A 15,101-nucleotide genomic window follows, 5' to 3' on the forward strand; every position below is an offset into this window, starting at 1 on the left:
TTCTCCTTCTCCTTCTTTCTTGGAGAATGGAATGTGTATAGACGTTTTCCAGTCTGAGTCATTGTTTTGTTTTCAGTTTCTGTTTGCATATTCTTGGTAGTCACTTTGACTGAAAATGTTGTGTTTCTGTTCACTTTAGTTTGCTCTCACCAATTACAGTAGTACCTCGGTTTACAAATTTAATGCGTTCTGCGGGACGTTACGTAATGCGAAAAATTCGTAAACTGAAGCGCAGGTTGCCATAGGAACGGGGACTGTGCTATAAACCTCCAGGCACAATGCATCCTGGGGAAACTTCCTTCATACTGCAGGAAAAAAACATAAAGTGAGGCATTATTTTCGATGGATTTCCGTTTGTAAACTGAAAATTGCGTTAACTGAGGTGTTCGTAAACTGAGGTACTACTGTACTGCAATGTTTAAATGTTCTGTATTTTGCTTTATGGTTTCCAGTTTACCTTGATTCATACTTCATACCACATTCAGTGTCACCTTCCACTATTGCTGCTGTCCAGTACTTCTTCCAGGAGTTTAATTGTCCCCATCACCATTGCACCTATCTATTTTCTTCAGCTGATGCCATTGTTAATCTTGCAGAGAGTCTAGTGTCTCAGCTTTGACCTTTCCATCTTGGGTGACCCTGTTATGAGTTCAGACTCCCAGTGGAGTGGAGCCTTTTGATAGCATTGTCCTTGGCTTCCCTGAAACATTCAAAATTATTTACAGCTTGATAGTCCTATTTGTATACAAATGAACCATTGTCATTGTGGCCTGTGGCCTCATCTGGTCGTGGACCATGTATAAATATGCCAGTCATTTAGTCTCGCTCTAATGGCTAAGGAACTGGAGTTGATCCACAAAAGCTCATCTTAAAATATAACAGTTTTCAAGGTGCCACATCATCTCTCTCTCTCTCTCTCTCTCTCTCTCTCTCTCTCTCTCTCTCTCTTTCTCTCCTTCTCTCTCTCTCTCTCTCTCTCTCTATCTATCTATCTATTGATCTATCGATCTATCGATCTGATTGCACAGGGAACAGGATTAAAGGAAGGCATGACATTAAAAAACCCGCAACTACAGCTATTTAACTATATCACTACCACAATGTTGGCACTCTAATGGAATACGTATAGCTGATGCTCAGTTAGAACAATCTGTATGGGTACTGGTATTTTATAATGTGTTTATAAAATTAGGATGTTAGGCTGAACAAAGGAGATTTGACCTTCCCAACTCTAAAATCTCCTACAACATATTCATGGTTGCCCAGGACTGATAACTGATACTGGATTGGGGAGATGTTAGGGATAGAATGCTCTCAATGGGCAGAACCAGAATGGAAAAAAAGCACCATAAGGGAGAGGCGTGATAAACTGCAACCATCAGCATAAACCCCATTTGTATGCTCTCAGTAGTATGGCTAATTGGATGACATGGAGGGATCTGGAATCATTGTGGTGATCTGATCCTTATACATAGGGAGACATATGTTAGTACAGCCCTTACCTAAAAACTGGAAGTAAGCCAATATTGGGGCACAGATCAATAGATCCGGGAATCAACACACCAGCACAGCTTATAACTGTCTCAAATCATTTGATTACCTTAAATTAGAATTCAAACTCCCTCAAAATTATTTTTGGTAATATTTACGACTCAATCACTGACTAAGTGCTTTGTCTGGTCTAAAGGTCTGGCAGTTTCACAGACTCTAGGTTTGTATGGGGGAGCACTCTAATGAGTGCACTTTTTCATTCATTCCTGTGATAAAACTGAGATGACCTGTGGATTAAATGCACTAATGAACTGGGGAGGCCTTTGAATTGCTTCTGCTAGGATTTTTTCATGCAGATATTAACAGTTCCTCCCTGGAGCCACAGCTACAGTTAATCCAACAGAATATAATTTTGAACAAGCTTTGGGCAGATACCACTCTGTTGAACATACAGAGTCAGGCAAATATTATAGATTCTCCAAAAGGCAAATATATTGGTCCACATATTATGGTCTACTCATTTGTAACAAATAATGTTGTGGCCAATTTTGTTTTTCAAGTTGGGATCTTTGTTTTTATTTTCAGATACTAACTATGTGACTAAGCAAGTCACCTAGAATTCAATTTACACTTAATGTGTTGACCCCTGATCAATCTGGACAGTTCCATATACAGCTGTTGTTTCCCAGAGAACACTTGCCTTTACTGTTGTCGTTTCCACTAGGACAAATACGAATAAAGCAATCATAGGGACATACTACTACTATATGTGTCTAGATCTATTAAAGAAGAAAGGATAACATAACAACACAAAGAACTCAAACATCTTGTTCCTTCTCCTGTTCCTTATTATCTGCAATCCCTAAAAGGTGCAGAGTGCTTATGCTCTTAGGGGTCCAGCAGCCAAGGTGTGCAGCTATTGAGACTGCCCTAATACTGAAGGAATGGACTCCAAATTCTCTGGCTGTGGTACCCAGCTTCATCGGGCTACTCTATGTGACTGCTATGAGCTGGAACCTAATTAGAGGGGACGAAACATTGTGGATAAGGAGTGTGCGTTTGGATCTTAGCTGTTCAGGTCCTCAAGACCAAATGAGTTCATTTTTCCTTTCTCTTTTCCTTTGTTGAACTTTCTTTGTTACTCCATGCCCCTTTGTTACCTTAAGTTGGTTACCTTAACAATCTTCATCTATGGTTGAAGCTTCAGTGAACGCTGATGTTGGAGATTGTTCAGGGAGAGCTTATATGCTCTGAGAAGACTGGAATGAAGACTGTTCCACTCCAGTCCATGCTGAGCAAGTTCTGTCCAAAGGTGGTCCAAGTCACCCCTGTTTGGCTAGCATTTGCCCAAAGCCCTAAACATGTCTCCCAACTCTCATCTTCCCTGGTCGCTGCTGCTAGACTGCATACTGGGCTTACAAAGGGTTTGGATGAGGAAAGGGATTGGGGTTTATCTGGTGGCAACCAAAGAAGTCTGTGCCTCCCTGACTGTGGACAATGCCATCAAAAAGCAATGAGGAAAACTGCATCATGTCAACTTCATTGCAGCTGGATTCCCTCTCTGACACCAGCTTCTCATCGTATGAAGAAAGAAAGCCAAAGGAGACTTGATCCTCAGTACAAAAGCAAGCATCCAAACCTATGGATATGAGCTTGAGTGATTCCAGAATAGCACGTTCTTTCAGAAAGAAATTGCTGTAACTATACTAATTTGAACAGGATACTGCTAGTGAAATCTTTCAGTCTATGTGCATTTTTGTGATCAGTTGGCTGCAAAAGACATACTAATAAAATGTTGCAGAGTTTTGAATGTTTGCTAACATTCCTTTTCTACGCAGCATAAGTACGGAGATTCACAGAGTAGAATAGCAACAGGTTCTACAGATAACCCACCCCTTCTCATGAACTGGCACTTACAGTCTCAATAACTCATTCTGAGACATTTGTAGGAAAAGGAATAGAAGTGTTTCATTACTTCATGACTTGATCTGTTCATAGCAAAGAGAGAACATTTCTTCCACATGACTGAAGAGAGGGAAAGGAAACTTAGCAGAGAGCCTTTTATTTTTTTTAATGCAGAGGCGGGAGGAAATGATTGGTTAGTGCTGGATAGACTGACAGGCACCTCAGTCCAGGAAAAGTCCTTCCCAGTCACGCAAATCACGGGCTGCATGTGAGGTTGTAAAACTCCAACATGAAACACAAGCAGAATGAAAGAAAGTTATAATGCTGTACGAAATCAAATGTCAGGTTTTGTTCTGTCAGTCACAGCAAAAGCATTCAGGATAGACTGTTTCTTGGGGTTCATTTGAGTCATTCTGGAGCATGCCAAAGGAGCAGAAACTTGGTATAGAATGGGAAGGTGGGAGAATGACTATTCTTCTTATTTCTTTGCCTTCCTGTCCCTCCACCACTGAGGCAGTCACTGTTTTATGAGGTAGAGCAGGGGGCAGGATCAAGCCCTCTTCCCTCTCTGCCACTGCTATTTTAGGCTTGTTTGTGTGAAATGCCACAACAAAGGGGAGAGTGATGATTCTTTTATTGAAGTGATTGCTGAAACAGAGCCCAATAAGCTGGGAAATGGAGAGGGAAAATTTGAAGAGTTAGAGTGAGGAAAGAAAGGGGAAAGGAACGAGATGTTTCAGTCTCTGCCTACACCCAGCAAACTTTTTTTTCCAACAGGCCAAAATTTTATTGCCATTTGTAGTGGCGTAGTGTAAAGTTGCTGTAGCTAATTGATCATCCAGCAATCAGGCTTATGGCCAGGCACGTGACAGAGACCCATGCCTGGTTCATCTTCAAGTAGGTGCAGTAACTTATGGACTCCATCTGTGAACAGAAATAAGGGTTTGGTCTTTAGAAACATTTTTACGAGAACTTCATTGATGCTGGTACTTTTTTCTCCTCCTCACAACAGAGATGAGCACAACTATCACTCTTGCTGAAATCTTGCACATCAAAGGAAGTCCTCTGGAGGAAGAAGAAATATGGGCACTATTGCTGCTTGGTTCACAACGACTCCTGGAGGACATCCGCAGAGGTGAGCAGATGTCTGTGTGGGCAAGGCAAATGTACTCCAGGCCCCCTCCCACCTCCCTTACAGAGTAATCATAGTTAAATAACAGGTATACAGGGCTTAAATCGTATCTGTTCCTTTATATTTGTCTCTCAGTGTTGTATAATTGTTTTATACATCCGCCCCTACCCACAAGCACACTGTTCGCTGCAATATTGGCTGCAATTTTGTTGTTTAGTGTAGTAAGTCAAACTAGGCCCATTGAATCAGTGGGGAATTGATTAGCCACCTCCTTCCTAAGTCCGATTGGTTTAAATGGGCCTACTGCAGCTTACTAAGTGGAGTTTCTTACACTAAACAGGATTCTGGTGATTATGTATAAGGAATAGTACTATGTATTGTGTGCCATCAAGTTGATTTTGATATATGGTGACCCTTTCCAGGGTTTCTGAGGCAGAGAATACACAGAAGTGGTTTACCCTTCTTCTGGGATATCCTGGGAGTGCGTAGCTTGCCCAAGGCCACATAGGCTGGTTCTTATCACAGGCAGCACAGTGGGGAATTGAACTATGAACCTCTAGTTCCACAGCCAGATACCCAAACCACTGAGCTATCCACCCAGCTAGGCAAATATTAAGCAGTGCAAACATTTTAAAGTGTTGCCATCCATTCCTTCCCTGAATATAAACATGTCACTCCAAGTCATTTTCTAGATAGGTTAAAAATTAGTAAAGTTTGGACACATTTACTTCAGAAACATTTTGTCTGTAGATAATTTTCAATGTGCTTTTCAAGCAGGGTAAAAATGTTTTTGCTAATACTTAACAATATATATATCTTGCTTCAGGATTAGAACCACTCCATTTCTTCTGTTTCTATCATTTCCATAGTAAAACACTTTATAGTTGTCTGACTGAAAATGATATATTTGCTAGTACTTTGCAAAAGAAGGTTTAGCATTGTTTTCATTTGCAAAGTACTAACAAAAGGTAAAGATAAAGGTTCCCCTTGACATTTTTAGTCCAGTTGTGTCTGACTCTAGGGGGCGGTGCTCATCCCGTTTTCAAGCCGTAGAGTCAGCGCTTGTCCGAAGACAGTTTCCGTTGCTACATGGCCAACATGACTAGGGAACGCCGTTTTACCTTCCCACCGAGGTGGTACCTATTTATCTACTCACATTTGCATGCTTTTGAACTGCTAGGTTGGTGAGGAGCTGGGACAAAGTGACAGGAGCTCACTCCATCGTGTGGATTCAATCTTACGATTGCTGGTCTTCTGACCCTGCAGCACAGGCTTCTGCGGTTTAGCCCACAGCGCCACCATGTCAAGTTTAGCTTGAGTGTTGCTGCCATTATCTGAGAAAGATTTTCTGCCAGTATCTCGTTCCACTGCTGCCCAGTACTGCTTCCCGGATTTTTACTTGCCCCCATCACAACTGGAAACACCTATTCTCTTCTTCCCATTGTGACCATTAATACTGCAGAGAGTGGGTGCATTTTAGCCTAGTGTCTCATCTTTGACCATTCCACCATGAGTGACTCTGCTGAGTCCATACCTGTAATGAAATCTAGATTCCTGGTGATGTTGTTGTTGGCTTCTCTGAAAGATTCAACCCCCCCCACCACATTAAGGTGTGCATCTAAAAGAGGGCATTTGCATTAATGCACCTGTTTATCAGATGAATGACAGAGACCATACAACTATGATTAAGGAAATCAATCTGCATACCTTAATCGTACTTACCATTATGTGTAGTCCATACAATTCTTGACTAGCCACATGTCCACTTGACTGTAGATTTGACATTGTCTACAATGCAGAACTACTGTATTACAGCACTTCCATTGCTTCATTTGATTCTGAACCTGAAAAGTAAAGGACCTGACTATCTGTCTGCTTCTTGCTTTCAGAAGAACCTGCTTACATAATTTGTCCGTGGTCGGTTCTACTCTCAACTGAAGGAACTTTGTCTTTTAGAGACAACATATCCCAGACAAACCTTGCTCCATTCAAAGCTCCTGAAATACTGTGTGACCACAACATAATTAAACATTGTGGATTGACAGAGGTAAGTTTATTTCATTGCCCCCATTTTTCAAAGCTTAAAATGTTAGATTTCTTTTTTTAAAAAAAAAACAACCATTCATTCATGGTGAGAGCGATGGTGCAGCTACATAGCAAGGGCAATCTGAATTCACTCACTGTGAAGTTACAGCTGGTGATTCAGGTATCTTTGATTTAAGTGGCTATAAAAGGAGATGGGAAAAGCCTTTGTACTGCAATTCTATTGAAGTGCTTTTTTGGAGTGATTAAAAGTGAGAGAGGTTTAATATGTAATTTGAGGAGGAATAAATTAAAGGTCTCCAAGGACTTTTTTTGTTTTGGTAAATTATATATTTTGGAGACATTATCCGCAGAAAGAATTAGGGAATATGTAGAAAAGAATCAGGGGAGTAAACTTCAAGAAATAGATAGGAATGTAATGGATTATTTAATAATGGAAGAGGAGGCAGAGGAAGTGATTAATAGTTGTTATGGGTTTTCCAGGCAGCTTGGCTGTGTTCTTAAGGTTTTTCTTACTAATGTTTCACCAGTCTCTGTAGCTGGCATCTTCAGAGGACAGGAGTCAGAATTCTGTGCTCTGTTGGAGTTTGTTGGATAGTTGAGCATTTATAGCTGTGGGATCAGCTTTTGTTCTTTTCAGGAGATTGGGTGAATATGGTGATCAGCGTGTTCTTATTGTGGGCGTATTGTTGTGATAAGGGGGAGAGATGATCTGTCACTGTGATGGATGGGTGTCATTAGCTTGTCTTTTGTGTGCAGTGATCACTGGTCCTTGTGGCTGGGTAGAGTTCATTGACCTTTTGTAGGCTGTATTTTTCTGTGCTGGGAGCCTGGTTTTGTTGAGTTTTAAACTTCTTTTTTGTTGAAGCTCTGCTGGTGTTTGTGGATTTCAATGGCTTCCCTGTGCAGTCTAACATAATGGTCCTGGTGTTGTCCACGAGTATTTTGAAATAGAATTTCAAGTCCAGCTTGTTTTAGGGCATGTTCAGCTACTGCTGATTTTTCTGGTTGTTCTAGTCTGTAGTGTCTCTCATGTTCTTTGATTCTGATGTGAATGCTGCATTTTGTGGTTCCAATATATACCTGGCCACAATAGCCTGGAAAACCCACAACAACCATTGGATTCCAGCTGTGAAACCCTTCGAGAATACATTGAAGTGATTAACAAATTAAAAATGGAGAAGAAACCAGGAATGATGGATTAGGACAACAGTATTATAAAACTTTTAAGAAAATGTTGGTATCCAAACTAAAAGCCCTTTTCAATAAAATAATGGAAGGAGAAAATATACTATTACAATAGAAGCAATAAATAAATATATTAATATTGAAAAAAAATAAAGATCCTAGTGAACCTGTCTCATAAACCTATTTCTCTTATAAATCAGGATGCCAAGAAATTTACGGGGATATTAGCAAATGATTTTTTTAAAAAATATATATATTGAAGAAGTTGAAGCTGGTTTTATGCTAGGAAGGCAAATGTCTAACTTGGCAAGGCAAGTATTAAACATAATAAATGGCATTTCAAAACAAAAAGACAGATGTAATTTCATTAGATATTTTAAGGCTTTTGATTCAATAGAATGGCCTTCTTTAAAAATGATAATTAAAGAGCTGGGTTTTGGTAAGTGCTTTCAAAGAATAACAACTGGGCTAGTTAATGATGGGATAGCAGAACAGCTCTCTCTAGGCTGAAAAACTAGGCAGAGATGTCCTCTGTACTGTTTGCTATAGATATTGAAGTACTAATGAATGCTATTAGGAAAGATAAAGGTTTTTAGTTATTGGTACTAAGCATAGAGTTAATATTAGTTTATTTGCTGATGATACTTCATTAACAACAGAAAATCCTTTAAAAGTTGTAGAGAGGATTAAATTACATTTAAAAGACTTTAGAGAGGTAAATGGATTGCAGATCAATTGGCATGAATCAGAAATGTCTTTTTAAAACTATAATAAAGAGCAAAAAAGAAAAAGTGTTAATATTCAAAAGTCTATTAAATATTTAGGTATGCAGGTAAATATCCCAAGTAATTTGGAAAGACTGAAAGACTTAAAATATTGAAATACTGAAAGACTTAAAATATTGAAGCATGTAATTATGAAGAAACTAGCAGATTTAAGGAAAATCAGATTGTAACATTTTGGTAGAACTGCTGCATAGGAAATGAATATATTAGCTAAGATCTTTTTAATTATTATTTATGATGCTACCAATAAAGATTAATAAAGAAGTGTTAAAAGACTGGCAAAACGTGATTAACAAAATTTTTAATGGAGAAAAGAAACCAAGTATTAATAAGTGGAGATGGTATAAGTCTCCAAAAAAAAAGGAGGCTTTGGTTATATTACATTGAAAATCAATAAAGACAAATATCAGGTGATATCTCTCATCCCAATAAATTAATTTGGTTGAATATGGAAAGGCAAGAACTACATTTGAACTTGACAAATATCTTCTTTTTACAAGATAATAAAAATATAGTTAAATATATAAAATCTTTTCCTTAATAATATGCTAGTAAATTGGAATAAATATATTATGTCCGGTGACAGAGCTGGAAACATTCAATAAATCTAAAATAAAGAGAAAAGTGATTAGGTTAAATGATTGACTAGGAAAATTGGTAAATAAAGAACAAATAAAAACAGTGTTAGGTAGAGATGAAATATCTTGGTATCATGTTATTCAGTTAGAACAATGGACAACGAGGTGGGTACAAAGAAATGGTAAATCTAGGGAAGTTGTGAAGTATAAAGGAATTATACTTCAGAAGAAAAGCATAGGATATGAGAAAATAGGGAAGAGATATTATGTAAAATTTATTATTTTATATTGGCAGCAGAGGAATAGGAGTATTTACTGAAAATGTTATAGGAATGTAATTTGGGAGAATTGGGTTTTTAAAGAAATAAATAAAATAAGCAATTTCAATATAGCTGTGGGTCCTAAATTAGTGCTTGTATCAATATTCAAAAAGGAGACAGATAAGTGAATCATGAGAGAAATTGTCTCTAATTTGTTAACAGCAGCGAGATTGATTATTGCTAGGAACTAGAAAACAGTTCACAATATTGTCATTAATTGACTGATATAGCGAAGTCTGTGATACAGCTATCAATGATAAACTTACATGTAAAAGGATGATATACAAGAAATGTGTTTTGATAAAGAGGAAGGGACAAAGTTTAATTCATGCATCTATAAAATTTTGGAATGGTGATAGGGAGCACTGTGTATGTAGTCTTTTCTTTTATGTTTTGTTTATTATATATTTTAATGTTTATTAGTTGTTTTAATTTTTTCAATTTATTTTTTTAAAAGGGAACTGCCTTAAGAAAGCTTTTTATTTATGAATTACACATTTCCTCATATTACCTTGAAAAAAACTTTTACTAACAGAGAGAGCTGTGTTAAGCTTCGTTAAACTATAAAAAGTTAAAATAAACAGTACCTCTACCTATGGAGATGAAACTGCAAAAAATAAAGTGTTTTGAGAGAGAGGCTTTATTGAGAGAGAGAGAGAGAGAGAGAGAGAGAGAGAGAGACTACTATTGCTCTGTGTGTGTATGAAACAAGTGTTGAGAGGGAACTTGCTTTAGTAAACCACTGTTTTATGTGGATATCCATGTGTAACAGTTCTAGGTGGCTCTTTGCTTATATAGACCTCTATTGACGAATCTTGCAAATAGAATTTCACAAAACGAGTCTTCTCTTATTCACAGTTATACAACAGACAACATGAGCAATTATAACAACAAAATACTACAATTTGTTCCCCCAAATCCTAGGCAACAGCACCAATACAGAAGTTCCTTGTAGAATTGCAAAGTTTAAGTGTCCCTTTGATTTCAAGTTGAAATAAACTTTCAAGACATCTTCTTCAACTTGGTTTATTGTCCAATAAGTAGAAGATTCAAACCCACATGTGGAATCTTCAAATACCAAAAACAAAATGTCAATTCAATTGTATGCAATTCATAAATTCACTAGGTGGATTCACCTCTCCAACACAAACATCTAGGAATTATACCTAGACCAAGCTGGCAAGGACCTTTGCAGTTTAAGTGCCAACAGCAGGTCTGGCTTCTCCTGCTCTTCCTAATTACTCACAGCCCATTTTTCCTTAGTTTATTCCTTTGGGCTCAACCAATATTTCATAGGAGCTAAGGGATGTGGTGGCACTGCGGGCTAAACCCCAGAAGCCTGTGCTGCAGGGTCAGAAGACCAGCAGTCGTAAGATCGAATCCACGTGACGGAGTGAGCGCCCAACGCTTGTCCCAGCTCCCGCCAACCTAGCGGTTCGAAAGCACGCAAATGCGAGTAGATAAATAGGGACCACCTCGGTGGGAAGGTAACAGCGTTCCGTGTCTAAGTCGCACTGGCCATGTGACCACGGAAGATTGTCTTCAGACAAAACGCTGGCTCTATGGCTTGGAAACGGGGATGAGCACCGCCCCCCAGAGTCAAACACGACTGGACAAAAATTGTCAAGGGGAACCTTTACCTTTACATGCGCACTTGGCTTGTCCTCCCTTTCTGCATTGGTTCAAGCAATCAGAGGTCTGAATGGATCCAAAAGGATTAATCTTTTAAAAATTAGAAGCCTCCCTAGTGGACAGGGAAATCTATGAATGCTGGGGGGGGGGCACTTTGGACTGATTCACATATCTCATTGTGTCATATGATCAATGGGGGGGGGAACCTGTCCCAAACCTGTAGTATTTCCCACTTTTTTAAAATTTTAATTAACATGGTCCTTCTTGGAGAAATGGGGAACCCTGGCATTTATAGAGAATTGCATCATGATTGCCCCTTACTGACATGTTTTGTTATTGGCTAATTCTGGAGTGCTATTTTTGTAATTCTTAAGTTACCTTCCCACACCTTGCCAATGTGGTAGCCTACAAATGCAAGCATTTAACTGATGGCAAAGATGCTGGAATATATAGTGCAATTCATCTGAAAACTCCTCGGTTGGACACGGCTGTTATTAAGCATGAGGTCTAACAATCTGCTCAAACATATGTTTGTCACTAGTCCACATTTCCCTTCTTTCCACCACCACCCGATTTCTCCATCAACATGTATGTTGTCCTTCACTCATCAAACACAATGGATTGTTTGTCTGATGAACATTGATGTGTTTATTCAAGTGGCACAATACCAATACAGTGCAATACTACAATGCACCAGTAGGTGGCTACAGAGATCCAACAATGAATCTAGGATGGAGTGAAACTCACCCAAAATATTTTGAGTGAGCATGAGCATCTTGAGAATACTATTCTGCACAGTTTAATTGTATCTCAACCTCACAAATCAACTTAAAGTGTGATCTGCATTTTTATCAATGTAGTTGAAAAAGTTGAATAAGCACTAGTAATTACAGTGGGTGAGGGGGGTGGAAGAGATACAGCAGTGTTCAAATGAAGGAATGAAGACTCGAATAAGCTAAATGGATTAGATCAGTGGTTCCCAAATTTGGGTTACCCGAGTGTTCTTGGACTGCAATTCCCAGAAGTCTTCGACACCAACTGGGCTGGCCGGTGTTTCTGGGAGCTGTAGACCAAGAACACCTGGTTTACCATAAACTGGAAACCATTGGATTAGAGCATGGTAGCTCTTTATTGAGAAGAAGAAATAAAGGTATGGATGTGGGGAAAAATATGTGGTACTACTTTAATTCACTTTTGATATGTACGGGTCCTGTAAGGATTAAGTGATTCTGAATTTTCTCTTCCCTTTGCTTTTGTGTACTACTACCACTTGCCAGTTTTATATTTGTCTCCTTCTAGATGCTGGTGTACTCATTAGGGATGACACTGTATTGGTCAGCAGATTATCAGATACCTGCGAGCCAGGTAAGGCACAACAGCACTTGCACCTCACATTTCAAAATATATCATTGGAATTTTCATAAAGTCCAGGAAGCATGTTTGCTTGAAGCACCCTGTTTCCATGAGTTATAGAAATGGGGGAGAAAAAAAGTCTTGAGTGGATTGGAATTTTCTGAATGTTTATGCTACCCAAATCATTTTGATTTGACCTTTTGAAGAAAGGGGAAATGGAATCAATAAAGAAGAGAAAATCCTCTGAGGACCATTTTTTTCTCTTGAGGATGTGGATACATCCCACTCAACTAGGAAAGAAAGCAATGTTTTGTTTACTTGAAACCCAGTGAGTACAGGAAACACATCCTTATTAAAACAATGTACAGTAATTAGAGGAACCACCAATAATAATTTGGATCAGTGTTCCCCAAAATTTTTCGAGTTGTGGTTCCCTTTACTTTGCTGCTGACTCTTCTCCTGTGCAGGCGGGTGTCCGGGGAGAGGGGGCATCACATGTACCAGGGGTCTGCACATGGGCATGTGCAGGGTATTAGGCATGATCACGCCAAGCACACAGCTGGGTTTGGCAGCATCCAAGAGCACTGCTTTGGGAACCACTGCACTGGATGTAAAATATGAAGTGTGTTTAGTAATTATTCTATTAATGAACGTATTTATAAGCCATATTTCTAACTTAACAAGATACATAACAAAACAACTCAAACCAAACCAAACTGAGTAATGGAGTTATCTCAGAGAACAATGTTAATTCCAATTTTAAAATTACTGAAGGTCAAATGGGGCACAACGATTTTCACTACCTGTTTAAAATAGAACACGAATGGAGCCACTCTAATATCTTTTCAAGTGCTACTGCTGAAGACACTCTGTCCTAACCTTTCAACAACCCAAAACTTTCTTGGTAGTTAAACTTGCAACATGACATCTGATAAACATCACAAATTATAGACAGGTTTACTGAAGATTAAATAATCTCACAGATATACAGGTATTTAAGGCTATATAGGTAAAAACCAGCATTTCCAAGTTGAGCTTTGCAACAAATGAGCAGTTTATACAGTTCCTCTTGGAATGTCTGGAAAAGCAAAAAGGCAAATAACCCCACGAACAGCTGTCTAAAGTTACTTTTTCGCACCAATAAATTCTCATCCCAGAACTATTCTGTCTGCTTTGTGTGAGAAGAGAGCACAGAAAGTGAAGAAAGAGTATTTTGTCTTTTCTCAAAAATAAATAAATTGCTTTGCATAAACCTGGATTTTGAAAATATTTTCCTTAGAAAGAATTTTCTTTCTGATCCATCAAGACTGTTTTCATCATCACGGCTATTATTATATAAAAACACACATATATGACACAATGCGTGGTTTTAAATTATAAAAACGCAAAAGTCGATCAGTTGTTTGTGTGGACCTTTTGTATTGTTACATTGTGGGATACTATTGGCAACCTTGGAAACATAACTTGCAGTCCTCCTGAAAAGGAGACCATCTCAATAACTACTTTTAAAAAAAACATTTGCAAATAGTGTCATCTTTTCACATTTAGGAGAAAGACGGTTGAATTCATCAGGATGCATATCTCAGAGAAAATATGCTTAGGATTGCACTTAAGGCCCATTAATAATTCTGCTGGGACATCCATTCTCATTTATCCATAGAGATAAAAGAGACTGAAAAATAAGTTTCCACTGCCTTTTCCCGGCTGTGCAAGGAAAAATAGGTTACTGAAGGTAGATCTCTGTCATCTTTACATTGTTTCGAAAATGTCCTTACAGAAAACATGGGTAGATTTAAAACACCACTAAACTCTTTTTTTCATTGCCAATTAAGCCTCTTCAACTAAGTGATGAATTACATACTGTTCTGCTAATGTTATGTGAAGATCTACCACAGAAGAGACTGTCTCTAGAGTCAATTCTGGAAACATGTGAAGCACATCAAATGCAGTCCCAGTTTCCAGCAAATGTCCTCATCCAGAAACTAGTTGAATCTGCATTCGAAAGCATCAAAGAGGTGAGCACCTCTATATTTTCTAATTTTCACATAAGAAATTGTTGTTAGTCTGTGAGCAGATGATCGGAAGAAGATTTTGCTCTTTGAGACAATAGACATGTACTGCTACTAGTCAAAAGTCATTCTGTAGATAATTCTCTCTTCTCCTCACTTCATGGTGCAAAGGAGAAAAAATATGTAAGAATAGAATAGCACTTACCTCACATAAGGAAATCACAATGTAATTCCTAATTATGTACTGCATGTACCAAACTGTTTCCAATAATTTTTATTTTAAATTGCTCAATTTGACAAAAAGTGTGAATTTTTAATCATTTAAAAGATATATAGATGAAATCAACAGGATTTCAAAGTAATTTACAGAAGAAGAAATCTGTATACAGCAGTAGTTACAGGCCATGATCCAGCCTGCAGCTTCCACAGATCTTCAATGAGGGTCCTTCTATTCTTGCCCCCTAGGCCTCTGCGTTGTGCTAAAATCTGCTTCAACAGGTTTTTACATTCCAGAATAAATATCAACGGTGCATAGGAGACTGGGGAAAAATAATGACCCTTGTACTGATGAAGCACTTCTTTTTGGCTCAAAAAAGAGTGCTTCATCATTACATACCAAATGTCTTATTTCTCTTCGTTAACAGAACCCACAGGTCTTTTGGTCA

The 15,101-nt window shown here is 38.4% G+C and overlaps 1 protein-coding gene across 6 annotated transcripts in view; it reads left to right on the plus strand.

The window, feature by feature from the left end:
* FRMPD2 (FERM and PDZ domain containing 2) overlaps window positions 1–15,101 on the plus strand; it is a 162,567-nt gene that overhangs the window by 13,161 nt on the left and 134,305 nt on the right. For 5 of the 6 annotated variants that reach the window (XR_012085403.2, XM_078390640.1, XM_072994842.2 and 2 more), the window contains exons 2-5: window positions 4,409–4,531; window positions 6,418–6,575; window positions 12,374–12,439; window positions 14,260–14,442. Coding sequence is in view for 5 of the 6 variants with exons in the window: in XM_072994842.2 (XP_072850943.2) it covers window positions 4,409–4,531; window positions 6,418–6,575; window positions 12,374–12,439; window positions 14,260–14,442 (530 nt within the window). In the remaining variant the exon portion in view is untranslated. The remainder of the gene's footprint in view (window positions 1–4,408; window positions 4,532–6,417; window positions 6,576–12,373; window positions 12,440–14,259; window positions 14,443–15,101) is intronic. The other variant, XM_072994844.2, reaches the window with a different exon arrangement.

The sequence above is a fragment of the Pogona vitticeps genome, chromosome 3 (genome assembly GCF_051106095.1).
Source record: "Pogona vitticeps strain Pit_001003342236 chromosome 3, PviZW2.1, whole genome shotgun sequence".
Lineage (NCBI taxonomy): Eukaryota > Metazoa > Chordata > Lepidosauria > Squamata > Agamidae > Pogona > Pogona vitticeps.